The sequence below is a fragment of the Girardinichthys multiradiatus genome, chromosome 12 (genome assembly GCF_021462225.1).
Source record: "Girardinichthys multiradiatus isolate DD_20200921_A chromosome 12, DD_fGirMul_XY1, whole genome shotgun sequence".
NCBI classification, from domain to species: domain Eukaryota; kingdom Metazoa; phylum Chordata; class Actinopteri; order Cyprinodontiformes; family Goodeidae; genus Girardinichthys; species Girardinichthys multiradiatus.
The window spans coordinates 23,221,313-23,248,126 of record NC_061805.1 but is presented as its reverse complement, the minus strand read 5'-3'; the positions used below and the strand labels follow the sequence as shown (position 1 = coordinate 23,248,126).

Sequence of the window (26,814 nt, the reverse complement as noted above, 5' to 3'; positions counted from 1 at the left end):
CATTAACTATTACTAGGTGAGTACTATTTATGGTCATTATGTCAGAGACTCAAAACTATAAAGTCGTTTATTATTATCACTAATTGGTATTGTTTTAGTTCATTGTTAAAGTCCATTTGTTTATAAAACAAATTTGACACCAAGCAAGTTGAACCAAAGCCTGGCGGTGTAGCAAAGTGAAGTAAACTAAAAAACATATATATCAATACAACAACAATAAAACAAGAAGATACAATTTCAAATATGAACAAATCATTCTAAAAAACTTTAAATAACTTAAAATTAATCTTTAAGAAACATAACTGCAGAAACAATAGAGTTCTATGCAGTCTGTCCTAACAATCCGGTATTATTCGACTTTTTTCCTCAGAAGAAAAATGCCCGAAATCCTCTCCACAACAGCCACTATTCAGCATTGTCTCATCAGGCTGAAGGGCCGGACCTCACTGGTAGCCAACACACCAGTCAACACGAATTGACATGATGTGACCTTTCTCCTCATCCTTTTCACTTCATATTTTATACTACAGTGGAAAACGCTGCGGTGCCACGAACAAAAGTGGAACAGCCAGACATTACCTGTACAAGTGTTTCCTTTTACAAATCGTTGGCTGACTGATTGGCTGCAAGACTGCGGAGGTCGACGGGTAAAAGACTTGCAGTTGTTGCAGGCTCGGGATGGGCCTGACGCTCGGTGTTCCTGTTTGCGTGAAGTGAGATGTGAAAGAGCTTTGATGGCAAACAGAGCAGAAAGTGAGACACGCGCACCTTACATAATTGAAGAAGGTGGTGTAATGGAGCAAGCAGCGCTGAAACATGAGATGACTTTAGGCCTGAGTTCCCACAACCAGAGGAAAGCATCAGCTGATTGAGGTCGCAATGACAGCTTCTCCCCGTTTTATATTCATAGCTTGCTGTAGATGTACTTGATCTTATAAAGACGTAAAAATGATCTGTTTGTGTAAACCCACTTCTGAAACGTAACAGCATAATACTGGTAAACTACAAGACCCCTCAAAAAGCTTCAGTTCTTTGTTTTGCACTCACAGTGGGTACCTTAAACACTGCACCAAAGATTAAAAAACCCACATTTAAAAAACTGTTTGCTTCTTGGTGCTGCAGACAGAAACCAAAAACTTCAACACTTAGCTCTCATATTTGGCTGCAAGTTGTTTTGCCTTTTTACCATTTTTAACTGTTTCAGATTCATACCAAGCTTTTTTAGGTGCAAAAAGATGTCGTTTCCCATGAGATGCTTTGTACCAACCATGCCCGCCCAGGGGGAAGTTTTATACCCACTTTTCTATATTCCCCTCTATATAACATAAAGAAATGTTAACAAACGACTTCAACATATAATATCTATCAGCAGTGAGTCATTTAGAATTAATTTGCCTTGATAACCTCTCAAATCTAAGTGTCAACAGGCCCAAACTGGGGTTAAAACTAGTATGAATGGAAATAGAGATAATACTTTTAAAATTCAATTAAGTTAAATGTGAGATTTGAGCATTTTTATGACCACTGATCTTGATATTGCATGCAAATAGTAGAGCACAATGAAAAATAACCAGTGGTTTAAGCACATGGGTATGAAATGGAAGCAGGAAGCAGAGAAATGGCAACACATACAATCGGATAATGGCCAAATTAACCTGGATTCTTTGTATTCCACCTCTTGTTTATTGTTGCATGTATAGACAAAACACCCCCACGCCCCCCCAAACACACACAGCTTTTGTTTGGGGTAACATATTCCCTAGCTCTCTGCTGTATTCCCACAACAATAATACAATGCAGCTATTCTTAAGACACGCGGAAATAAAGTCAGAGCCACTTTCTGGCCATTTCCTGCGGCGTGGGAAAGGACGGAGGGGAAACGGCTCGGAAAGGTAGCAGCAAAGCTAAGGAGACGGCTTTTTGGATAAAGTATTCTTATATTGCACAAATCAAAAACAATCACCTAATAAGAAAAACTGTATTTAAGCTAAATTGTAATTTGGGTTTTCCCATCATGCTAGGCAGCTGTTTTGAAACAAACTATGCATGTGAAGTCTGCATGGCATGTATGATCATGCAGAGACAGACTTTGACATGTCCAGTTAGTGTTAGAGTAGAGGGCCCACAAAATTACATGAAAACGCTGAATGGAAAGTTTTTAGTTTTGGCTGCACGAACTTGATGTGTGAGAAATGAGAGGAGTAAAAACACCCCCAGGCCTCAGAGCTGCCGAACTACAACTGCTCATAATCACATTTGGTTTAACATACAGTAACTTAAAGGGAGACAGAGCAAAGAAAATCAGGGTATGTGAGTCAAAATTCATTCGTTTATGACCAAATACCAGAAAAACATAAACGGAGAGCAGCCGTTGAATGCCTGTTTTTACGGCTGGTGTTGCTCTTCTTCTGCAGGATGAGTAAAAGAGGCGCAACTACAGTATGACAAACAGGATAGAGCTCACTGATACCATGATGTTAACTGCAATACACCCACTTGAAATGCAAAAAAAGGATCTATTGGCAACGATCGGCTCTTTCATTCATGACGGCCACATATTAGACAGGCATCTTCACTTCCTGTTTTTAAATGTTCCCAGCAGCCTTCAGCACACTACAACTTGGTACATTTCTTTAATGTTTCTCTTATACTTAGTGTTTCCTTCCTTACCTCTATGCTTTCTTTGTCTGTGCATAAGTCTTGGTTTTATGTCTTTTACACTGTTACACAATACTTTAAACATGCTTCAGAAATAAATTGGAGTTGGGTGTGAAAAAGTTGCAAAAGCAGAACCAGGTATTTCAAGCTGAAACTGAGAATATTTTCATTCAGTAACTTTTGTGCAACTTTGTACGATTTTGTTGCAGCACATCAATCAAACCGATCTCTAGCTATACTGCAGAACTGTAAACACCCCCTCTTAAAAAAGTAGAAGACATGGACATCCTCTATACATGCTATCTGTGGGTTATTTTCTGAAGAATGTGAAAAAAGACACTTTTAGGAAAGATTATCCGTTTATCCATCCATTGTGTATACCCACATATCCTTCCATGGACATGGGGGGGTCAGGTGCTGGTGTCATTGGGTCAGAGGCTAGTACATCCAAGACAGGTCGCGGATAAACAATCATACACACACACACACACACTCCTAACTAAAGGCAATCTACAGAGACCAATTAACCTAGCATTCATGTCTTTGAACTGTGGGAGGAAGCTGGAGTACCTGGGAAGAACTCATGCATGCATGTGTGTAGAACATGCATGCTCCATGCAGAAAGACCCCGGTCCAGGATTCAAATCAGGACCTTCTCGTTGTGCAACTGCACCAATGTGCTGCCTACAACAGCTTCTGTTGTGTTAGCACATAAAAAAATCTAATAAAAACATGAAAATCTCAGAGTTTTCACATTTGCACCATACAGTGGTCATCATTGCACTGCAGCACCAATGAAAAAGCTACTGTGCATGCAAACGTCTACATGCCCACACACACTTTGGTTAACTGCTAAATAAACAATGAGGGATATGAACATTAAAGAAAATTCAATATGCACTCACTGAATAACTAAACCCTTTTTGGTGCATTTCAGGCACATTTCTCGGCGACTCAATACACCAAAAAACTCACCTCAGTGCCTTACCGGAAACCCTTAAACGCTAAGCTACATTTCTGAGAAACTAACAACAACTCATCATTCATAACTCGACTGAGTCAAATCAGACCATTTCAGCCAATTCAAACATTCGAGTTTCAGCCAGAAAGAGTGCAGCAGGCATCTACGTCAGAACTTTATGAATGAGTCATCCCCTGCTTGTAATGTCTTTCTGATTCATTGTGATTTGTAAAATGCATGGAAAGACTCAAAATCTTCAATGCCGTATTCTGTGCATGTGTGACTGTGTGTCAAGGGATTTGGCTGAGAGATAATTGACTCCTTCAGTCACTCTGATCTGCTGTGAATCATTTGCAGCCATCTGACTTCCTGGAAGGCTATTTCAGGCAACTTTTCCACACTGGGACTAATGAGGAGCCGTTCCGAGTTTCAGCATTAGCTCTTACAAAATACCAAACCACCCAAGATCGGTGCCTTTCTGCATCAATAGCAAATTCTGCGTATGAGTAAACTTTTTTCGTGTGAGAATGAGATCCTACTTTCACTTCAGCTGAGGCTCGACTCCCATTTCTGCTAAATACAACAAACCAAAAGACGGATTTTGGATGTCTATGCACTGTTGAAACTGTTATTTTCATTATCATTACTTTAACATTCAACTGATTTCATGATTGGCTAATAAAATTTTAACTTCACAGGAATGTTCATCCACAATCTTGTTTGAAAATTGACTGAAACTTTCAATTTGTTGTCAAACTAACTGATTAAATATCAAAGACTGTGTCAGCCTTGTACCGTGCAGTCCTGGAGACTGGACAAATTCATTGAAGCATACAGCTTTCTTTTCATGAGTTCGGCTGCACAACCTGAGGAGGAAATCTGCAGTCTACAAGCACATTTACGTTTTTTAGCAACATCCTTGCAACGTTGCAGCCAAGTAGACCCTATAATCAACATTCTTTCAACAACAAACAGAGGTGCACTGAGGTAAACACATGCAAATACACCAACTTCAGTAGAATACTCGTTTTGTAAAGCACACTCAGGGAGATTGCAGGCTTAAACTGCTGATATTTTTCGCATTAATAGCAATGCATGCCAGATCCAATAAACACATACTTGTTGGAAAAAGAATGCATGTTCTAAAGAAAAGCATTCTGAGACCAAAAGACACCCTTTCTTTGCATGCATCTGTATTTTGTTTTAGATTTTACTCTTCTGGTAGAATCTGCCCTGTATCTGCCAAGTTGTCCACCAAGTTAGCTCCACTCTTTCTTAATTGACTCTTTTCATGCTCATTTCCCTCCCTGCCAGGCCACAGTGGGTCAGCTCTATCTCGTGGTCTCACCAGTGGATTTCTTAGAACCCCCGAGGGAAACGGAAGAGCTGATGTCCGAGATAACATCTCAGCTAGAGAGATAGAACCAGGGCTTTGTCTGATATGCAGCTGATAGTCGGGGTTACAGAGGCTGCCACCTTTTCTGTTTTGTGTTTCTGAAATGCATAGTTTGCTTGCGCATGAATGCAAGCAGAGGGACCAAGTTGCAGGAGGCTCAAATAGACAAAACTTTTTATTTTTATTTTTGAATTGCAAGAAGCTGCATGTTTTTTCTTCTGTCGAAGAACTTTCTCTGTGCACAAACTGGCTAACCAAATAATCTTGTCAATTTGAAGATAATCTTGTTATAACCCCACTGATCAAGTGTCATGCCACCGTCTGGGGGAGAATCCCAGGATATTTATAACTGGAAGAATCTACAACAGAGTTAATCTAATGTGCCACAGCATTCGGAAAAGCTTTGATTGAAAGAAAATGAAATTTGATCTAATTGTAGTGATTATATTTTGAGGGTTTTACTGTAAGGTTGGCAGGCGGAGCCACTCACAGTACACAGTAAAGAGCATACTCGAGGAGCAAAAAATCCAAAATCTATAAAAACATAAACAATGCTTAGATTAATTTATGTCTAAACAAAAAAAATTACAGATATGATTTTCTCTAGGGCTACGTTTCAGAAAGAGAGACCTGTCAGCGAAAAAAAACCCTTGAAAGCTTGTTAATAGACGTTACTTCCCCACCCTGAGGGCATGTCTGCCTCTCTTTTGTGCTCAGCGACTCAAGGTGGAACAGCAGTTGTATCAAAATGACTGAATCATAAAGAAATGTAAACCTCAGACAGGCGCTGCTATTACTACAAACTATAAATGTACCTCTCTTCAAGTGTTTCAAAACATCTGGTTCATTTTAAAAGGCAAATTAGTATCAAAGTCAAAATGACAATAATGATAAGACGCAAGATCAAAATGGGATTTTCGAGTGAGTTTGAAGCATAGTTTCCAGTCAATATTACCGTCTATAAGCAATTAACAACATAAAAGCTAGAAATAAGTGTTTTTCAGTAAATAGTTTAATCCACCAGGGACATAAAGACAAACAGCTGACCACAATATGAATATCTGGAATTATTTTACTTTCTTTCCTCAACTCTGTGAACATGCCTTTGTAAACAACTATTTACTGCAGACTTTTAAAGCACCAACTTGTTAGCCATATTGCAAGAAGATGGGGTATCGGGATGCAACGTGCAGACGTGCATTTACCATCTTCACATTTCAAAGTGTTCTAAGCTGCAGAGATCATTTCGCAGCTAAAAGTGTTGACAGAAATGTCAAGCAATCAACAGTCCGGTTTGATCATGTTTGTCAATTTTTCTTGAAGATCAGATGAAAAACGCTTTGCTCATCAGTTTATGTAATATGCATGTCCGCACTTAAATTTAGGCATCTAATCAAATGAACTATTTCCACTAAATTGTAACAATCAAAGTATGATTTGTAACAGCCAATAAATCTGGTGCTAGGGCTGTTCAAAGTGGGGCTTGCATACTATTGGATAAGATAAGAGAGTCTGACATATGGTTAGGCATGGGCAGGTGTGAGGTTCTCACAGTGTAATAAACTTAAATCCCACTTTTTCACAGTATCTACACAAGAATACTAAGCAATAACGAATAACATGATCTAGTTGTTTTTATTTAAAACAGAAAACATTATTCTGACTGTTGCTAACATAATGTACTATAGAGATTATTACAGTGATAATAATATTATTTATAACATTTATTTATTGAGTTTAATTTTGATACACAGACTGAAGCAAAGGTTAGGTATTTTTCCATTGCTTACTGAGCAGAATATTTAACCTTTTTGTCTCTTTATAGTGTATTACAAGCTATTATTAGCAGATAAATCAGCTTTATCTGCTTAGGTTGCTAGCCTGCAGTTGGCTGCATGTCGAAACAGTATTGACAAAAGTGATGTGTGGTGTCTCTTTAGTTTCCACACCATGACTTTCATGTTGTTAGGGACCAGAAATTTTTCCAAACAGCGAAATTGGTCTTTTTCTAACCAAGCGATTGGTGTAGTAGCATTCTGTCTGCCAGCTAACAAGCGGTGTGCAGCAACAGCTCAGGAAGGGGCAATTCTGTGTTACACCATCTGTGAAAGATTCCACCTAAATAAACACAGCAATGACTTTTCACAGTGAAGATGGATCCGTTAATTTAGACTTTATGACCCGGCAAGTGGATTTTGATTTAAAGCAGCCATAAAGAAAAACTTTAAACCATCCCCGAGAAACAAGAAAACAAAAGACCTGACCTAAATCTGATCCTTGGAATAGGCCAGTGAAAACTAAAGCCATACACAGCCAGAAGACACACATGGACTTTAACACACACCAGAAAAAGCACCGCTTTGATTGTTCTGATACAACTGCTTCCCCAAATGCTCCTCCAAGCAAAAAGATCTGCCTGCATCTCATTTTATCATGTAAATAACAATGGGAAAACCATTGGACAGGTGGACATCCACGATACTTCACTTGACTTCGGTGTTGCGTCATCACCATGGTGACCGAAGACAGTTCTACGCCAAATATTTGTAAAAACATATTAAAAAATAAAAATAAAAACCGACAGGCACAGTGTAGCTCCAAGATGACCGTTTTATTTTGACACATTAACGCTGCACTGAAAGAGTTGGAGTTTTAATTCAATAATTTCTAGCTAAAACAGATAAAATATAGATTTTTGTCCAAAACCACCTACGTAACACCAAGAACCTGCAGAGGGAGACCCTTTAAACACTACGCGAGCAACATTTTCTGCAAGATGTTTCAAAAAAAAAAAAAAAAAAAAAAAAAAAAGTGACATTTTCTCAACTTTGTCACTCTAACCGCAGCAGCTAGTTATTTTGGACTTTGAACAACCTGTAAAAGTTCCTCATGTAGCTGCAGTTTGAGGGGAACAAAGTGGATACAGGTCGAAAAGATCTGCGATGCGTACTCACGTTCTCCGTTATCTCGGACGGGCATCCACCGCAGCACGACGACTAACCACCAAGTTGGACTTCGCATAACGGAAATGTGTTGAGGGATCTAAAGTAGCATCTAAGCGCCGAGCAGGAGCAGATCGACGTGGACTTCAAAGGGAAAGGCTCGCGTGGAAAAGCCCCTCGCTTTCTCTCTCATTGTGTCTGCATGCGACTGGTCTTCCACGATAAAAATGAGGAAAAGAAAACTTTCAGCCACGAACTTGAGGCTCATTTCCGCCGTGTAAAAAAAAAAATGCCGTGGTCCAAGCGAGTGTGGTGAGCACTGTCAAGATGGCCGGCATAAATTGTACTTTTCCGGGGAGGTACTTTCAAAATAAAAGGCCCAATAACTGTATTGTTTATATGAAATTAGGTACTGCCAAGAACCAACATGAGCATTAACTGTCACTGTTTATCTAAGGATTTCACAAAGAGAAAAGGCACAAAAAGATGTTGTAAGCCTAATTTCTACAACTTCTGAAAGGTTGACTCTAAATGCCAGTGCCTGATGTATTTGTCCTGAAAACAGTTTTAAATGTATATGTTTCTAGGTTCCAGATTGGAAATATGTCATTTGGAAGTTGAAATTGATATTTGGAGACCCCTGGGGTTCCTCACTGGGCCTGACTTTAAAATCCAATATGTGTAGATTTCCAGTAGTGATAGCTGTAGCATAGCTGTAAATTATTTCATAACACTTCTGACAGGTGGTGCCTCATTAAATTAGCTCCCCACACAGCACTGTTCACTGGTCACATTGACAGTACAAAATGATTAGAAATGCATACCTTTCAGCTTGTATTGCTAACGGAAATTAGGGTTGTCACAGAGCATGAAAACTTTTTTTTTTTTTTTTATCTTGTTGTGCTTTCAGGTTGTTGTCATATAGTATGGGTTGAAGGGTGGGGTCTCAGTGCATTTGACCTGCTTCCTGTTGAGTGACTATAGTGTGTTCCCTGAACCTATTGTGGGTCTAATAGCTGTCCTGTGAGGTATGGTGCTTTTACAGTAGGAGATAGCTGCTGGAAAGTGGAGGTTGTGATTGCTAGGCTGTCAAAGCAAATCAAAGATCAAAATTGCTCTGTAAATATGAATGGAAGCGTTAGTCTACCTCAGTGCTCAAAAAGCAATGGCTGATAAAAGCCTCAGTGCTCAAAAAGCAATGGCTGATAAAAGTATATAAGCCTAGATTCATTAACTCTGAGAAGGTTATGTTTTTGTCTGTCTGTTTGCAAACTATACCAAAAAATTATGAATGGATTTTGATTTAATTTTCAGACAAGGAGCCTATTAGAAGAATGAAGAGATAATTAGATTTTGGTGGTGGTGTAGGGCCCCATCTGGATCCAGGAGTTTTATCCCTGCCTTTATCCCTGCCTGTTCAAGAAGGTTGAGGTCAGCACTCAGTGTAGGCCAGTCAGGTTTCTCCACACCAAACTTCATACACCTGCAGCCATGAAAGTGATTGTAACACCAGAATTAATTGATTTGGTGGTGTGACCCCATTCTACTGGCATGTAGTGTGTATAAGATGTAGTGGCACATCTCCTCTAATTTGATGTGGTCGTCAAACACCTATACTTGGGGAGATCTTGGGGCAGACCCAGAAAAGGACAGTTTTTTCGCTTGGAAACACCTTGAAATCCCTCAGAATGAGCAAAGAGTGTGGCATAGAAGCAAGATGTCTGTTTTTTATCCTGAACTTTCTACACCTGCAACCTAGTTTAGAATAAATGCTTAAAAAAACATTCGGCTGTTTCATTTACGCTTTGTAACATTGTCTTTTATTATATTAATCTAAAGTAAAATTGCTGATTTTATTTTGAAATTCCTTCCTTGGCAGGAAGCAGCTCATCTGTAGTTTTTTTTACGCTGCAGCCCGGAGTCTCAGGAATGGAATGTGCAAGATGCAGAAAGTAGTCAGACTTTAGCTAAGTCTTCACGTTATTGTGTTTTTAAGAACGTCAGCTATAGTTTTAGGTTGCATGTTATGAATCTAATGGATATATTTAACATTATTGTTTATTTGTGACATAAAGTCCCTGTAAGGCTTTGATGATGACAAACAAGTCCACCCGCTCAAACTCAGGGGGGTGTAGCATCTCTATCAGCTTATGCAACTTGTTATACACCCCCCCCCCCTCCCCCAATCACACACACACACACACACACACACTGCAATGCAGGATAAGTTTTATTTATTATTTTATAAGTATGCACGTTTAATTTCTACAGCACCGAAGCAGCAAGGCACATTCGAAATCCTGGTCAAACTATAAAATATTTCCGGACATATTTTTACTCAGACTTTATTTAGCCAGATGGTTAAATGGCTACAGAAGTGTGAATTGCAAGATGGTCCTGGCCACGATCTAAAACTGTTGCACAGTGACACCTGGTGAGAGACAGGCTGCACAGCATCAGGCATGTGTGCATTAATTCACCAAGAGGAGTGACCACAAACTCGCCGAGTTTGTGTGTAAATACAGGAAACTGCAACTCAAGCCGGAATTTTGTTGACTATGAAGACTCGCAGCTTTAATGCATAAAGCTGTTGATAAAATGGTCAACACAGAGCGCATAAACAAGTGCAGCCCGTGCCCTGGATGGCTCTGTGTGCAGTGGAAGTCAACCCCTCAGGAGCTGGTACTAGGAACTAAACTGATGAATTTCCATGCTCAGCTTTCAGGTTTGCAGAGCACAATATCCACACTGATATTACAAATTTACCTGGACAGCCAATGAAAAATAGCTGAACATCTGCAATATTTACAGCAGAAAACATGCTTTTCTGCTTGAAAACTCCATGACGGGGGGAGGGGGGATCAAAGTACGGTCCGTGGGCTTTTTGCAGCCCTTTGAATAATTTTGTGTGGCCCCCGACCGCAGTTTAAGAATGATACACATTTGTCGTCAAATGAACTGATGCAGAAGGACACTTTTTGTACTTTTTTATTATGAGATTTTTGATGAGAAACATATTCTTAAATGGAAAAAGTTGGTTTCAACACAAAGTATTTTTTGTTATTAGCCATGTTTTGTTGTGTAATTTTAATTTCGTAGCACGTACGGGCACAAATATGAAGCAACACTGTATTTAAAAACAGACTTGGGAACAGCCTTTCATTGAACTTGGCTAAATACAGCAAGTTAAAAAACAGTTTCTGTTGCTGGGAATAGACTAAAACATTTGACCCAAAACATTTCAAATACCTTTTCGGACCTAAGATTTGTTCTTTTCAACAACTACGATTGCTTTATGTCTTTAAAATATTGCATAATCAATTTATTGCTGAGCAGGTTTCAAGAAAAGCATACACAATAAAATGATTTTGCGTTCTGAGTCGGAAAAGAATCCTGGGTACTTTTCAACCACTCTTCCACGAATATGCCTGTTTGTGGCTTCCCCTCCTTGATGAAGGGAGTCCGAACCGTCTGTTGGACAACTGTCAAGTCAGCAGCCTTCCCCATGATTTTGTGGACCATGACATCACATTTCTGTACAATTCCCTTTTCCCTCTTGGTCTTTGGTAATATTCACATTTCCTGAGAAACTAAACCTCGTTTCACTGCATCTTATTTTCCCTTGAAATAATATATATATTAAATATTACTTTAATTAAGTTTGGGTTTTCAGTAGTTGAACGCCATGAACACGTACAGCAATAAATGCTTGCAAAACCTCACTCTGTAATAAATCTATGTATAGTTTTCCCCTTTTTGAATGGTTGAAATAAATGAACTTTTCAATGATGTATTTTAATTTACTGAGCTGCACTTGTAAGTTATCTATACATCTTAATCATGAAAACCCACAGCTTCAATGAATTCAAATAAACTTTAATAAGGGATTAACACCATATTTTGGGGTACTATGGTATAACATTGTGCTATTGCTTTTTCTTAAAAATAAAAAAAAAATAAAAAATGGAACGTTTCATTGTGTAATGTAACACTAAAAAAATCCTACATAAAAAAGGAAAAGGAGACATATTCCTCTTTTGGCACCTTTTATAAACAATGCGTTATTATACAGTTAATATAAAACATTCATATATTTCTTTACCTTATGCTTACAGAAACATTGTTTTTTTTATTTTTAAAAAAAGAACATTAATGCACAAACCTTAGATAATACGTGTTAAAAGTTCTGTAAGTGTTGGCTTGGCTTAAAAAAAATCCCCTCTGTACCTCTTCTATTGTCGTTTTCTGCACAAGCCGAGCGTATAACAGGAATGACAGCATTGTGCTTTGATGCAACTGAGTCATTGTCAAAAAGTGATTGCACGAAGATGCTCCTTTGGCAAGAAAGAAAGAAAAGTACGACAGTAAGCAGTAAAATCATGTGACAATGGTTACTAATGATCAGTTCTTAAGAAAACATAAGGCACATACAAAAAAAAAAACATAACTCAACTCCGTGATGGATAAAAAAGTAAATTGTTTTAAAAAAAAAAAGGCCTGGTGTGAGGACTCTTAGTGTTCATTTCCAACATGGAATAGTAAATATGCATATCTAAATCAAAGAAACTTAGATGTCCTTGTACGTTACAGTGACCTCTTATCAGTAACACTCCAGGTAAACAAGTGGTAAATACATGATCAAAACTGCAGACTGGATTGTACATTGGACCAAAACTAAACCAGGAACTGGGACCAATAAATTCCCCAGATAAACGGCCTCCTTTTCCACGAAGCGTGAGACTGGAAGGGGAAAAAGTGACAAGCACTCCTATGACACAGCATCATCTGGCCGCTGGATAACAGCGACTAAGAATAAAGGCTTTCTCTCGCTTTGAGCAGAACATCCAGCTCAACACATGGGACCCAGTGAGCGTTGTGAGGAGGCTCTCATGTTAGCAACCGTGAAGGCCTCCAGGGAGAAACCAAGGGGACCTCAAGGGGAAAACGGAGAACAACCCAAGTGTCGTTGTTTTACTTGTACAACGCCATCCTGGTTTTGGGTGGATATTAGTCAGTGGAAGCATCAAGCTCAATATCGTGATTGTAAAAACAGTTTCCATACATTGATAGGATCCTGAAAAGCCTGGAGAGCAGCGGATACATTTAATTAGCTGCAACAACCAGAGCCCTGTGGATTTGCCTGCTCCTAATCCACATAACAGAAAATCTACACATACCATGTCGTTAATACCAAGTGAGTTTTCCACATTATGTAATGTTCCGAGCACAAACTTTAGTGTAATTTAGTGGAAGGAAAAGGATACATAAAAACCTGAAAAGTGCAACATGGTTTTATATTTAGTATCGTTCACTCTGACACCATTAAAATAAAATCCAGTGACACACCTTCAAAGGTCACCTAATTAGTAGAGTACACCTGTGTGTAATTTAACCAGTTGTTCTGTTGGCTATGGAAGGGGAAACAAATACGCATGACTCACTTTTCAGATTAGTATTAAAATATATATTGTCTGTGTCTTGTAAGTCTGTGGTTGTAACGTGAAAAAGTAAAGGACCATAGTACTTTGGCAAGTCACTGTATCTATTCTAGTAGTTACTTCTTAATACTTGTATTTTTCGATACAATCAAACAGATAGATTTGTAACCTGAACCCTATTGGTTGAACGCTAAAAAAACAAACAAACAAAAAGAAAACATATTGATATAACAAAATGACATGCAGCAACAGAAAAATATGCAGTAACTGATGTAATTAATAAGTAAACATGTTTTTCTGATTGGAATATACTCTATGACCACTCAAGGCTAAGCCTATGTTAAGGAAATCTGACTATTTAAGTAATTCCCTTCTCAAGTAGTGTGTTCTTAAGATTTTTAGGTGATTACTATAAAAAAGAACATATTTTGAGATTTTTGATTGCAGAAAAGATAGTGTTATATGTTAAAAATAACAGATTCTTCCATGCCAGACAAGACTGGAAGTTTTTCTTTTAAACAAAAACAAGATTTTAATTTTCTTTTTCTTCCAGGAAACACAGCAGAATGATCCAATAGGAATGACTGAACTTGCTCTTTTAGCAGTTTACTGGCTCTGCAGCCACTGCGCTCTCAGTTCCTCCACCTCCCTGCCGTACCACTCATGGAGTTTGGAGAAGCAACCGGTATCAGGAGAGACCGGGCTCTCCAGTGATGCCCCTAACCTCCGTGGTGGCACTGGTGGAGCCCTCCCTCCATCTCCACCACACCCAGTGGCAACCCCAGAGTCTGTGCAAACATTCCATGTCACGCAAGACGGCGCCGTGTCAACGGACCCGTTAGCCGAGGCAGCTGGAGGTTTGCTCCATGTGACTCCATTCTCCTTGAAACTCCCAGAGATGAGCTGCACCTCATCCTGAAGACTCTTCTGAGCAGAGTAAACGGCTGTCATGGAAGGAGCGCTTGCTGATGATGAAAGGCAAGATGCAGAAGACGAAGAGGAGGATGCCCCAGACCTGGATCGTGCCACCTGATTTCGCCGGGAAGGCTTAGGCCTGCCCTGCTGGCCTCCAGCTCCTGCAGCATCCTGAATCTCTGCCAACTGCCTCTCCAGCTCCTTCACCACCAGCCTCATGTAGTCGAAACTGGCCCTCGACAGAGCTTTCACCCACGACTCCATGGCCGTCTGGCTCTCCGCTGCCAGCTTGTACACCCGCGCCTTGGCGCAGTCGAACTTGATGGCGAAGGCGAACTCCTCCACGGATTCGCACAGCTCCACTGTGCAGCCCTCGAGCACGATGACACCGATGGGCTCTCGGCTTTCACGCTCCTCAAAGTAAAAGAGCATGTTGCCCTTGAGAATGAACCAGCGACGGTGATATGCCGTGTTGCGCTCACCCTTTTTGAACAGGAAGCCCGTCTTGTCTGGTGGCGAGTCGCAGGTGGCGTAGTGTGCAACGCTGCGTTCGTTTAGCTTCATCTTCTCTGCCCTCCAGAATCTTTATTCACCTAAAAATAGCACAAACATAAAAAAATGTAAAGACAAATATTATTCCTGCAGTTGATTTGTGCTTTTGCGCTACGTCATCAAAAAAAAACATTTAATTTAGACAAACCATGAATGGTCTCTGCAGGGTTTTGGTGAGAGTTGGTTTAAATTGTGGTGACTTATTATCATGACAGCAGCATATCTGGGTAATGCAAGGAGGAATCCAGTAGTAGCAGAGGTAGCCATGTTGTGTGGTGCCGGCAAGGCTTTGTCACTAGAGAACCTGAAGGAGGAGTTGCTACGCCAGATTTGTGCAAAGGCTGCACCCTCCATCATGCCAACACCTGGCTGGCATCCCAACTAGCCTACTGTAACTTCTGGCACCAGGCTTGCTTTGCGCATGGCAGCAAGTCTGGCTTCGTGACCTTCCACATAGAGATCAGTATGCACGGCACCATGTGTAGATAGGATTCTCAACAAGGGTGAAGTGCAAACATCTTCAAATTGCAGGTTTCCTATGCCAGGTTAAAATTATTGCACAAGATGGCATACTCGGCGATGTGCTGCATTTGCAGAGAAAACCCCAGGCCTGCTTCAGTCTGGCTGCTGATAAGCTGCAATAAACTTCATTATGTTCCTTCTATACAGTAAACTGACTGAAACTGACAGTGGAGGTGCAGAAACCGCCCATATTTACAGGAACATCCTGCAGATTAAGAGGAAACATCCTGGTATGGATTTGTTACATGTGGCAGCAGCCAGGACTGCTGCATGGAGTATTAAAGCTGAATAACATTTCAACCCTTGTCTCTTGACCCTTAAACCCAAGTTTCCAAGAGGTGGGGCAACCTACTCCTGTCGAGTATAGGCACAGCAAAGAGGCTTGGCTTTCCAGCCCTTTAAAACTGAGATTTGACAGGGGCACGCATTAATGAAAGGGTAAGAGTTGCACGTCTAGCTTGATGTATTCAGATAAAGACTACACAATATTAGAAAAACATGAAATTGCGTTTTTTTTGTTAAAAATTAAAATATTGATAAAAACAGTACCTTAATTTCCATCATCAAAGTATCCTGTTCCACTCTCCCTGAGCTTTTTGATCTGGGTCATTAATATCTATATCAAGTGTACCCGAAATCCAAGCATTCCTTTGCAATGTGACATAGACATACATTGATTACATGAAGGGTGCCACTCTATATATTATACAGCATTAAGTCAGGTCCGACAAAACAGCTTTTTATTTACCTGTAAACTTGTAGGAGTTTTTAATTCAACCATATAGTCTTTTAGTTATTTTTTTCTACAACCTACAATATATAAGAAAAATATATACAGGTCCTTCTCAAAATATTAGCATATTGTGATAAAGTTCATTATTTTCCATAATGTAATGATGAAAATTTAACATTCATATATTTTAGATTCATTGCACACTAACTGAAATATTTCAGGTCTTTTATTGTCTTAATACGGATGATTTTGGCATACAGCTCATGAAAACCCAAAATTCCTATCTCATAAAATTAGCATATTTCATCCGACCAATAAAAGAAAAGTGTTTTTAATACAAAAAACGTCAACCTTCAAATAATCATGTACAGTTATGCACTCAATACTTGGTCGGGAATCCTTTTGCAGAAGTGACTGCTTCAATGCGGCGTGGCATGGAGGCAATCAGCCTGTGGCACTGCTGAGGTCTTATGGAGGCCCAGGATGCTTCGATAGCGGCCTTTAGCTCATCCAGAGTGTTGGGTCTTGAGTCTCTCAACGTTCTCTTCACAATATCCCACAGATTCTCTATGGGGTTCAGGTCAGGAGAGTTGGCAGGCCAATTGAGTACAGTGATACCATGGTCAGTAAACCATTTACCAGTGGTTTTGGCACTGTGAGCAGGTGCCAGGTCGTGCTGAAAAATGAAATCTTCATCTCCATAAAGCTTTTCAGCAGATGGAAGCATGAAGTGCTCCAAAATCTCCTGATAGCTAGCTGCATTGACCCTGCCCTTGATAAAACACAGTGGACCAACACCAGCAGCTGACACGGCACCCCAGACCATCACTGATTGTGGGTACTTGACACTGGACTTCTGGCATTTTGGCATTTCCTTCTCCCCAGTCTTCCTCCAGACTCTGGCACCTTGATTTCTGAACGACATGCAGAATTTGCTTTCATCCGAAAAAAGTACTTTGGATCACTGAGCAACAGTCCAGTGCTGCTTCTCTGTAGCCCAGGTCAGGCGCTTCTGCCGCTGTTTCTGGTTCAAAAGTGGCTTGACCTGGGGAATGCTGCACCTGTAGCCCATTTCCTGCACACGCCTGTGCACGGTGGCTCTGGATGTTTCTACTCCAGACTCAGTCCACTGCTTCCGCAGGTCCCCCAAGGTCTGGAATCGGCCCTTCTCCACAATCTTCCTCAGGGTCCGGTCACCTCTTCTCGTTGTGCAGCGTTTTCTGCCACACTTTTTCCTTCCCACAGACTTCCCACTGAGGTGCCTTGATACAACACTCTGGGAACAGCCTATTCGTTCAGAAATGTCTTTCTGTGTCTTACCCTCTTACTTGAGGGTGTCAATAGTGGCCTTCTGGACAGCAGTCAGGTCGGCAGTCTTACCCATGATTGGGGTTTTGAGTGATGAACCAGGCTGGGAGTTTTAAAGGCCTCAGGAATCTTTTGCAGGTGTTTAGAGTTAACTCGTTGATTCAGATGATTAGGTTCATAGCTCGTTTAGAGACCCTTTTAATGATATGCTAATTTTGTGAGATAGGAATTTTGGGTTTTCATGAGCTGTATGCCAAAATCATCCGTATTAAGACAATAAAAGACCTGAAATATTTCAGTTAGTGTGCAATGAATCTAAAATATATGAATGTTAAAATTTCATCATTACATTATGGAAAATAATTAACTTTATCACAATATGCTAATATTTTGAGAAGGACCTGTACACCTCTGTCAAAAGTTATGTGATGTAAAAACATTAGACCAAGACAATTTCTGAAACATTTTCATGTGACTTCTGTGACTGATGATCATGTTACTGTTCAGAGGGGGGATAATTATGTGGGGTTGTTTTTGAGGGGCTGGACTTGATCCCTTAGTTCCAATAAGAGGAACGCTGACTACTTCAGCAGACCAAGACATTTTGGACAATTCCATGCTCCTAACTTTGGGGGAACCGTTTGGTGATGGTCCCTTCCTCTTCTAACATGACTGCACCAGTGCACAATGCAAGGTCCATAAAGACATGGATAAGAGAGTGTGGTGTGGATGAGCTTCATTGGCCTGCACAGAGTCCTGACCTCAACCCGATAGAACACCTTTGGGATGAATCAGACCACACACTGAGAGCCAGGCCTTCCAACATCAGTCCATGACCTCACAAATGTGCTTCTGGAAGAATGGTCAAAAATTCCCATGAACACTCCTAAACCTTGTGGACAGCCTTCCCAGAAGAGTTGAAGCTGTTACAGCTGCAAATGTGGACCAACATCATATTGAACCCTACAGATTAAAAATGGGATGTCATTAAGTTCATATGCAAATCAAGGCAGGTGGGCAAGACAGAAGCATGTTTTATATGAAGAGAAATCATCCAAGCCTGGATAGGTTTTGAAAAAAACACATTTGAAGTGCCCCAGAAACCAAGGTTGAACTTTCTGGCCATAATTCACCATACCCTCAGTGAAGCATGGTGATGGCAGCATCATGGTATGGGGATGTTGTTCTTATACTGGAACGGTGGCCTAAGTTGAGGTAGAGGGAAATATGAATCGCTTGAAATACCAGTCAATGTTTGCATAACACCTTCAGGCTTTTGCTAGAAAGCTAAAAGGTGAGGAGGATCTTCATCGGTCCACATGACAACAATCCAAAGCGGACATGAAAATCAACAAAGGGTTCTGGAATCTGGAGCTTGAAAATCTGTAGGGTGATTTTAGAGGGCTGCGCACAGGAAAGGCCGTCACAATTGAACAGATTTGAAGCATTTTTGCAACAAAGGGAGGGCAAATATCTTGACATGTTTAAGGGTATGCACAGTTATACAATTACATTTTTTTCTTTCCTGTCTTATTTCAACTGAGTTGTACAGCTCACATTAAAGTTGGAAAAAATGTGAAATTATTCATCTTGGTCATTTTTCTTACATCATAAAAAACCTGGCTTTTAGCAGGGGTGCACATATTTTTATATCTACTGTATATACCAAAACTTAACTGATAGAGCATGTTCTCTGGCTCTGTTCTTAATAGTACAACATGCCATATCCAACAATAAGAAATGTGACATTTCGGCTCAATAACAGGGCTATTACAAGCCAATTAAGTGACATTTATTCTAAGACCATTCTAAAAAACCATTGCTCAACCATTGTTTGTTGAATCTTTCATGACAATATCCAAAATAATTCAAACTTAAGCAATATTTTTAGGTTTTGGGGCACAATTTTACAGCAGAGTCATAAATTACCCAAGTATTTCAGCTTTAAAAATGCTCCAGCTGCCCTGATTTTAAACCTAAAAATGTGATCCTGGCATCACTTGAAATCGCCTTTACTGCTCTTTCAGATATAATCATGTTTTGATCCATCCACACCCTTAAGTCTCCTCCGAAAGGAGATATCATGCTAAAACTATGTTTTTAGTTGGATTTTTGCCCCAGTCACAGCACAGGAAGATACTGTTACAGGAAGATAGAAACTAACTGGACTGTAAAAGCACCATAAAAAACCTGGTTGTTGTATTTTACACTGCATGTTAATCACATGTCCAGCAGCAAACCATGATTTAGACCTTCAAATTGAGTAAACAACTACTAAATTCGTCTAATGCCATAATGCAGCTGTGTTTATAGCTACAAGTACAAACATAAATAAATCAGTCATGGTAAACAGAGGTTATTGCTTACGTGCTTGTTTCATGTCCAGCTGACATCCAACCCCAGTGCTCCCATCACATCTGGTCCTCCCAGGTCATCGATTCTCCACCTTCATCTGTCTCCTCAAAAGCAGAGCAGATAACAGTTTCAAGCTAGGGGTCAGACACCTCTATTCACCCTGCTCTCTATGGTCGGACTAACACTGACCACAAGGAACAGGGCAGCAGACGGTTTAAATGATTGGGATTAGCCGTTTTTTTTCCACCTCTGTGGGCTAATCCATCGTGTCTGTGGGGGAATGATTCAGCCTTCAGCGGTGCTGCTGCTGGGTCACAAGCTTTTGACGCATCAGCACTTTGCAGGAACTTATCTCTGACTACTCAACACTTTTATTACCGCAAGCAAACAGACGAAAAAGTTTTGCTGTATATTCTGTGAAAAGCCCGTCTCACTCCCCGTGCCAACTAGCAAGAATGTGGCTTTTTAACCCGCATTTAGTGGACACAAAATGCATCCTGAGTTCACCGGAACAGTTCCAGCTTCGGTTCACAGCTCGTGCAAACAGTGCGAGTACATGCGGATAAAAATGACTCCTTCCAGTGTGATTATACCTCCGTGGCGTCTATTAGTTGTAGTTTTTCATCGCCTTTCTGTTTTTCTTCCGTTTCTTTCTTATCACGTGACCGCTCAAAGAGGACGCTTGTTGTGCTGTACCAGGACCGGCTCGCGTGGGCGGCTCAACTGCTGCTCTGGTGAAGCGCTCGCCATATCCGGATAAGCTGTATCATAAAATATGCGCGACACGTCGTTGTCCTTGTAAATGTAGGCCTAGAAGCTGCTGTCTGAGGTTCCAGCGCCTTGAAAGGGCATTTAAATGTACTCATGTCACAGCTACAAACGTCTGAGTATTTATGGCACGGCAGTTACAGCTGCATCTCTTTTGGGGGTTGGCAGCTGTAGCTGCATTCTCAAGATGTACAATTTTACACATCTAGAGACTAAGCGTTTTGCCCATTCTTTGCAAAATTGCTGAAAGTCGATGCAGATTCTAAATTATATTTATAGTTTATAGCTATGGACTTTGACTGGGCCACTCTACCAGGATATTATGTGATCTGAGTCATTTAATATGGCCATTGGCTGTGCTCTTGGAATAAGAGCTTGCAAGTTTTTTCCACAATTGCCATGCAAATAGTTTCATCCATCGTCCCACCAACTCTGACCAGGTTTTCAGTCTCTGTGTAGAAAAAAGCATCCCCACAGCATGATGCTGCTACCACTATGCTTCACCGTGTGGAAGGTGTGTTCAGGCCAGGGTAGCATGTACTGATAGTTTTCCACCACACATAACATTTTGCATGTTAGCCAGAAAACCTTGTTTTAGTCTCAGCTGACCAGAGTGCCCTCCTTCCATATGTTTACTGTGAGTCCTTCATGGGTAGCGGTAAAGAGAAAGTGGGGCATCTCATAGCTTTCTTTCAACTGGTTTTGTTGCCACTCTTCCATCAAGGCCAGATTTGTAGAGTGCACATCAAATAGTTGTTCTGTCAACAGATTCTCTCACCTGAGCAGTGGATCTCTGCAGTTACTCCATGGCTACCACAAGCCTCTTGGCTCCTTACATTCAGCTGGATACCCATGTTTTGGTACGTTTTTAGTTCCACTTTTCAGATGATGGACTGAACAGTTTTTTGGGAGACATCTAAATCATATAAAGATGTTTTATAACTTAACCCTGCTTCATACTTTTCCACAGCTTTGTCTCTTACCTCTCTGGTGTGTTCCTTGTTCTTCATGATGCTGTTTGTTTACTAATGTTCTCTAACACACTTTTCAGGCCTTCGCCGAACATTTGTACCGAGATAAAATTAGACACAAAGGCACTATATTTACTAATTATGTGTATTCTGAAGGCAATTGTTAACACTGGATTTTATTTAGTGGAATCACGGTAAAGGGGTGAATGCATCTGCTAGGCGCACATTTTTATATTTTTCTTTGTGAATAAAATATTTGAAAACATGTATCCATTTTCTTTCCACCTCAAAATTATGCCCTAACTTGTATAGGTCTGTCACAAAAATAACAAATTAAAATATAATTACATTTTGTGGTTGTAATATGACAAAGTGGAAAAAGTTAATGGTGTCTGAATAGTTTTCCTTTAATGAACACACAGTTCATTAAAGGAATCTAAAACAAAAAATGTTTAGAGTTATTACACACTTTTGTTTACTACATTATTCCATGTGTTTTCATTCATAGTTTTTTGTTTTTTTTTGCCTTTGGTGAGAATCTACAATTTAAATAGTCATAAAAATAAATAGACCCAGTAAGTGAGAAAGTGTATCTAAAACATTTGACCGGTATTGTAAATTAAACCTTTGTTGGTTTATTAAACTAAAATAAACCTGTAATAAAAACTAACTACTCAAATTTACACTGTTATGGTGTAAGTACTGGTACTTGCAGTGAAATAAATCGTGTAAGAGGAAGCATTGAGATATCGTTCTTGACTGAGACAGTTCTTCAATTAATAATTTAATTGGCAGAGATTCCTTTTACAGCCAAAATACAGAGAACATTATGTAATTCCAGTTGCTCAAATACAGTTTTATAGTTGTAGGTGATAGTAAAAAAATCAATCAAGCAGCTGAAGCTCATCCAAAGGGTAGTTGTTAAATCTTGGTAAAGGCTAGATTTTAAAATCTTGTTACTGTTCTATACTGAATATTCTAAGACCAAAATACAATGGAAAGTTAGTTGGGTAAACCATCTAGACCTCTGAGGTCATCAGATATTTGTTCACTCATTGTTCCTTACTAGGACCAGAACTAAACAAGAGGGAGGAACATTTAGTTTCAGTTTTTCTCAACTGAATGAAACTGCTGGTTCCTAAGTGAAGACAGAAAACATAGCTGTTTACTTCAGTTTTTGGCTATGTTAGTTGTTATAAGTTTGTATTTTTTTGTAGTGCTTAAATATTACACTAATTTAAAAGCATTTTTGTCTGTTACTGTAGTTTGTGGTTGTTCTAGTAAAATACTTTAAATCATGGAGTGCACATGAATACATTAACCTTTCACCTACTTTAACTGCTTTCATCCATATCACTTGAAAATGTTTTTGCCGGACCTTATAGCTCTGGTCAAGATAACCTCCTATTTCCTGCAGGTGGCATCCGGAAATCTCCCATAAATGAATGTTTTTATGTCCTAAAGAAGTTTTGTATGAATACCTGTCAAAGTTAGAAGATTAGAAAATGTTGAAATAATCCATAATAAGTAAATAGTTTAATTATTGGCTAATGTGTTTTTAATGTAACCCTGTTTACATTTTCAATGGAATGATCACATATTTGAAACATACAATGTGAAAATGTGAAAAGTAACAGTAGATTACTGGCATTTTAGTCTTTCTCTAGTCTAAGAAATGTGGTTTTAAAATACAATAAATCTTTCCTTAGCTGTAAAATGGGAAATAACCCTCATGTTGTCCTGTGCCTACTTCTGATTGGTCGATAAGGCCCTCATGACTACTCCTCTCCTGGTGAACACATTTCTACAAGAAGAGCCGAGACCAGATAGATTCATAAGACAAAACCTCAGAACCTATCAACAAGCCTTCACTGAGTGGGTCAGAAGATATCCCTGATCAATCTTGAGATTCTGTTGTAATAAATGTTTGCATTTGCACTGTATACTATGCTGCCTTTGTCTATTTTTGTCTAAAGCAGAGAAGAATGTATTTTTTCCTCACATCATACCCTTGTGATGCATTACTAAATAACTATGGTTTAAGTTTTTTTTCATATCAAACCAGGTTTGAAAAATCAAATAGAGGAACCACCAAGACAGGCAAAAGACCTGTGCCAGAACCAACAGCTACCATGCTCAGTGACCATCAGACATGCAAACGTGCTGTTGGAGCAGCCAACAATCCCCCCAGGAAATGGATTTGTGGTGTCAAGATGGCACAAGAAGTAAGACCAGTTGGTTTCATGAGCAGAAATAGCCATCTGACCCAAAGTAAGTCACACTTTCCAGTTTTATTGCTAGCAGATTTGGTGATCAGAGCTGATGCATCAAATAAACTTTGAATTCCTCCTATTTTTTAATTTTAACTCTCAGCTTAATGTAGGTATTATAACTCAAAATTAGGCAGCAAAATCCCTTTATTCAAACTGCTGGGAGACCAATAAACTCTTTATAAATCTTAAACTTTAATTACTTTAATTTCTATGTGTAAAGCTCAATTCTTTAGTCACAAAATGTCCTCATTTAACCCATAGTAGTTGTAGAGTTAACAGTTATTTGTTTTGTGTCTTTACTTTCAATCAATTGATATTATAGAGGAGCTATTACTTTGACTATTTAAAATTTTAAATCTTGGTTCTAGGTGAAGTTTCTGTTATTTGTTAGTATTAATCTAAGGTGGAATCAAATTATCTTTGATCTATTTTAAATTAATCTAATTCCTGAGAACTTTCTAAAAATCTTATGATACTTCTTTAAATTTGTAACAGATTCTCAAACGAGAAGGAAATAATTTATCCTTCAAAATGTTATTTAATGCACCTGAGCCAATAATTATTCATACCCCTGGCAGATTTGTATTTAAAGTAATTTTTTGATTTTACCAACATATTTCTTCTGACAAGAAGTAGTGTTAAGGTTTTAAAGTGGTCCAACCAGAGTCCCCGTTACCGGTCTCACAGACCCCGCTGGTCGGCCACCCCGAGCCTGAGCCCATGCTGGTGGGTAGAGCCAGGCTCTCGCCTGGTGAGCAACGGTGGCGGCGGGAGGCCAACCAGTGTTTCTATTGTTGTGTCCCCGACCATTTTATTTCTTCTTGTCCCATCTGGCCAAAAGGGGGGGTCCGCCGGCTGTGAATGGGCGACCGACGGACCCACCCTCCAGTTATAAGACCCCTCGATTCACCTTATTGACCACTTTGTTTCTGAACCGTCACGCCGTAGTTTTGACCGCCCTAGTCGATTCTGAGTGTGATTTAAATTTGATAGACCAAGATCTATTTACCAGGAAACAAATAGGTACGGAGATGTTGTCCCAGCCTCGCCGGGTATTGGCGATGGATGGGTTATCTTTACATGAGGTCACCCATCAAACGCGGCCGCTAGAACTTATTTTGTCAGGTAATCACCGCGAGCAGGTATCATTTTATGTATTTCCCATTGCTCAGAGTGCATTAGTGCTCGGTTTCCCTTGGTTACAGCGCATAACCCCCATATAAACTGGGCGGATTTACGCATAGAGGCTTGGTCTGAAGGATGCCTCAGCTCCTATTTACAGTCTGCCGTCTGCCCTAGTACTCCTTTTCAGGAGGGTGAGGAGGAGGAGCCCCCAGATTTGGCCAGGGTTCCCCCCGGGTATCACGACCTCAAACAGGTGTTTAGTAAGTCTCAGGCCCTGTCTCTGCCGTCCCATCGACCTTACGACTGCGCCATTAACCTCCTCCCAGGCGCTCCGTTGCCGTCTAGCCGGCTCTATAGGATCTCTGGGCCGGAGAGACGGGAAATGGAGAAGTATATTGCTGACTCTTTGGGTGCTGGAATTATCTGTCCTTCCTCGTCTCCCCTGGGAGCAGGGTTCTTTGTTGTTGGAAAGAAGGATGGTAGTTTACGCCCCTGCATTGACTACAGCGATTTGAACGCTACTACCGTAAAGAATAAATACCCACTACCGTTGTTAGCTTCTGCTTTTGAACCTGTACACGGCGCCACTATAATCACTAAACTGGACCTCAGAAATACCTACCACTTAGTCCGAATCCGCCAGGGAGATGAGTGGAAGACGACGTTCAAAGATCCTCTGGGGCATTTTGAATATTTAGTCATGCCTCTCGGGTTAAGCAATGCTCCACTTGTCAATGACGTTTTGAGACTTTTTGAACATTTTTGTGTTTGTATACCTGGACGACATTTTAATTTTTTTCAGAAGCCTCGAGAAACATCAGTCGACCGTCAGTTTCCTGGGTTTTGTTTTGGAGGGGGGACAGGTTCGCACTGACCCAGCGAAGGTTTGAGCAGTGGTGGACTGACCGGTGCCTGACTCCCGGAAGAAGCTGCAGCAGTTCCTTCTACTGTAGGTTCATACGGAATTACAGCCAAGTGGTGGCCCCCCTGACTGCGCTAAGCTCCACGAAGACGACCTTCAGCTGGGGCACTGAGGCCGTGGCCGCCTTCACCCTGTTAAAGAGGCTCTTCTCCCAAGCGCCTGTCTTGATCCATCCAGACTCAACTAAGCAGTTCACGTTGGAGGTGTACGCCTCGGACACCGGGGTGGGGGCGGTCCTCTCTCAGCTTTTGGACCAGGATTGGAGACTACACCCCTGGGCCTTCTTTTCTCGTCGGCTGACCCCAGCCGAATGGAACTACCAGGTGGGAGACAGGGAGCTGCTAGCCATCAAACTGTCCCTGGAGGAGTGGAGGCATTGGCTGGAGGGCGCTGAGCACCCCGTGCTGGTTTGGACAGACCACAAGAACCTGTCTTACATCCAGTCAGCGTATAAATGCCCGTCAATCACGTTGGTCACTTTTTTTTACCTGCTTTAATCTGTCTATTTCTTTTAGACCAGGTTCCAAGAACCTCAAGCCTGACGCTCTATCCCATCAGTTCGGGCCTGAGGACTCAGAAAAACAGGCCGAGCCCATTCTGGCGCCAAGCTGCACTGTTGGCTCCTTAACCTGGCAGTTGGAGGACCATGGTGCATCGAGCCCTTCCTGACAACCTAGGACTGGGCACTGGGCCCCCTGGATGGACCTACATTCCAGCCTCTGTACGGTCCAGATTGATCTGCTGGTTCCATACAGCCAAGTTCTCCGCCCATCCAGGAGTCAGTAGGACCATCGCTTCAGTTTCTAGACGTTATTGGTGGCCATCCATGTATAGAGATATTAAGGAGTACTTAAGCGCCTGCTCCACCTGTGCCAGAAGTAAGCCCTCCAATTGACCCCCCGTGGGCCTGCTTCAGCCTCTCAACGTCTCAAAGCGACCGTGGCTTTGGATTTTGTCACCGCCCTGCCGAACTCT

At 40.7% G+C, this 26,814-nt stretch overlaps 2 protein-coding genes across 8 annotated transcripts in view; both read right to left on the bottom strand.

Annotated features, from left to right (window-relative positions):
* The window catches only part of sh2b3 (SH2B adaptor protein 3), a 65,868-nt gene extending 57,383 nt beyond the window's left edge, over positions 1-8,485 (bottom strand). For all 4 annotated transcript variants that reach the window (XM_047382637.1, XM_047382638.1, XM_047382636.1 and 1 more), the window contains exon 1: positions 7,970-8,485. The gene's annotated coding sequence lies outside the window, so the exon portion shown is untranslated. The remainder of the gene's footprint in view (positions 1-7,969) is intronic.
* A 3,332-nt stretch (positions 8,486-11,817) lies between these two features.
* Positions 11,818-20,631, bottom strand: pheta1 (PH domain containing endocytic trafficking adaptor 1). Of its 4 annotated transcripts, none has more exons than XM_047381440.1 (3): positions 20,028-20,631; positions 19,793-19,884; positions 11,818-14,903 (listed from the first exon to the last, which is right to left on the bottom strand). In XM_047381440.1, the coding sequence occupies exon 3, from the start codon at positions 14,872-14,874 to the stop codon at positions 14,002-14,004; it is 873 nt and encodes a 290-aa protein (XP_047237396.1). In that variant the 5' UTR covers positions 14,875-14,903; positions 19,793-19,884; positions 20,028-20,631; the 3' UTR covers positions 11,818-14,001. The 4 variants fall into 4 exon arrangements, with proteins under 4 accessions (XP_047237396.1, XP_047237397.1, XP_047237395.1 ...); XM_047381441.1 differs by having other exon boundaries at positions 19,793-19,881; XM_047381439.1 differs by having other exon boundaries at positions 20,374-20,631.
* Between the last annotated feature and the right edge of the window lie 6,183 nt (positions 20,632-26,814).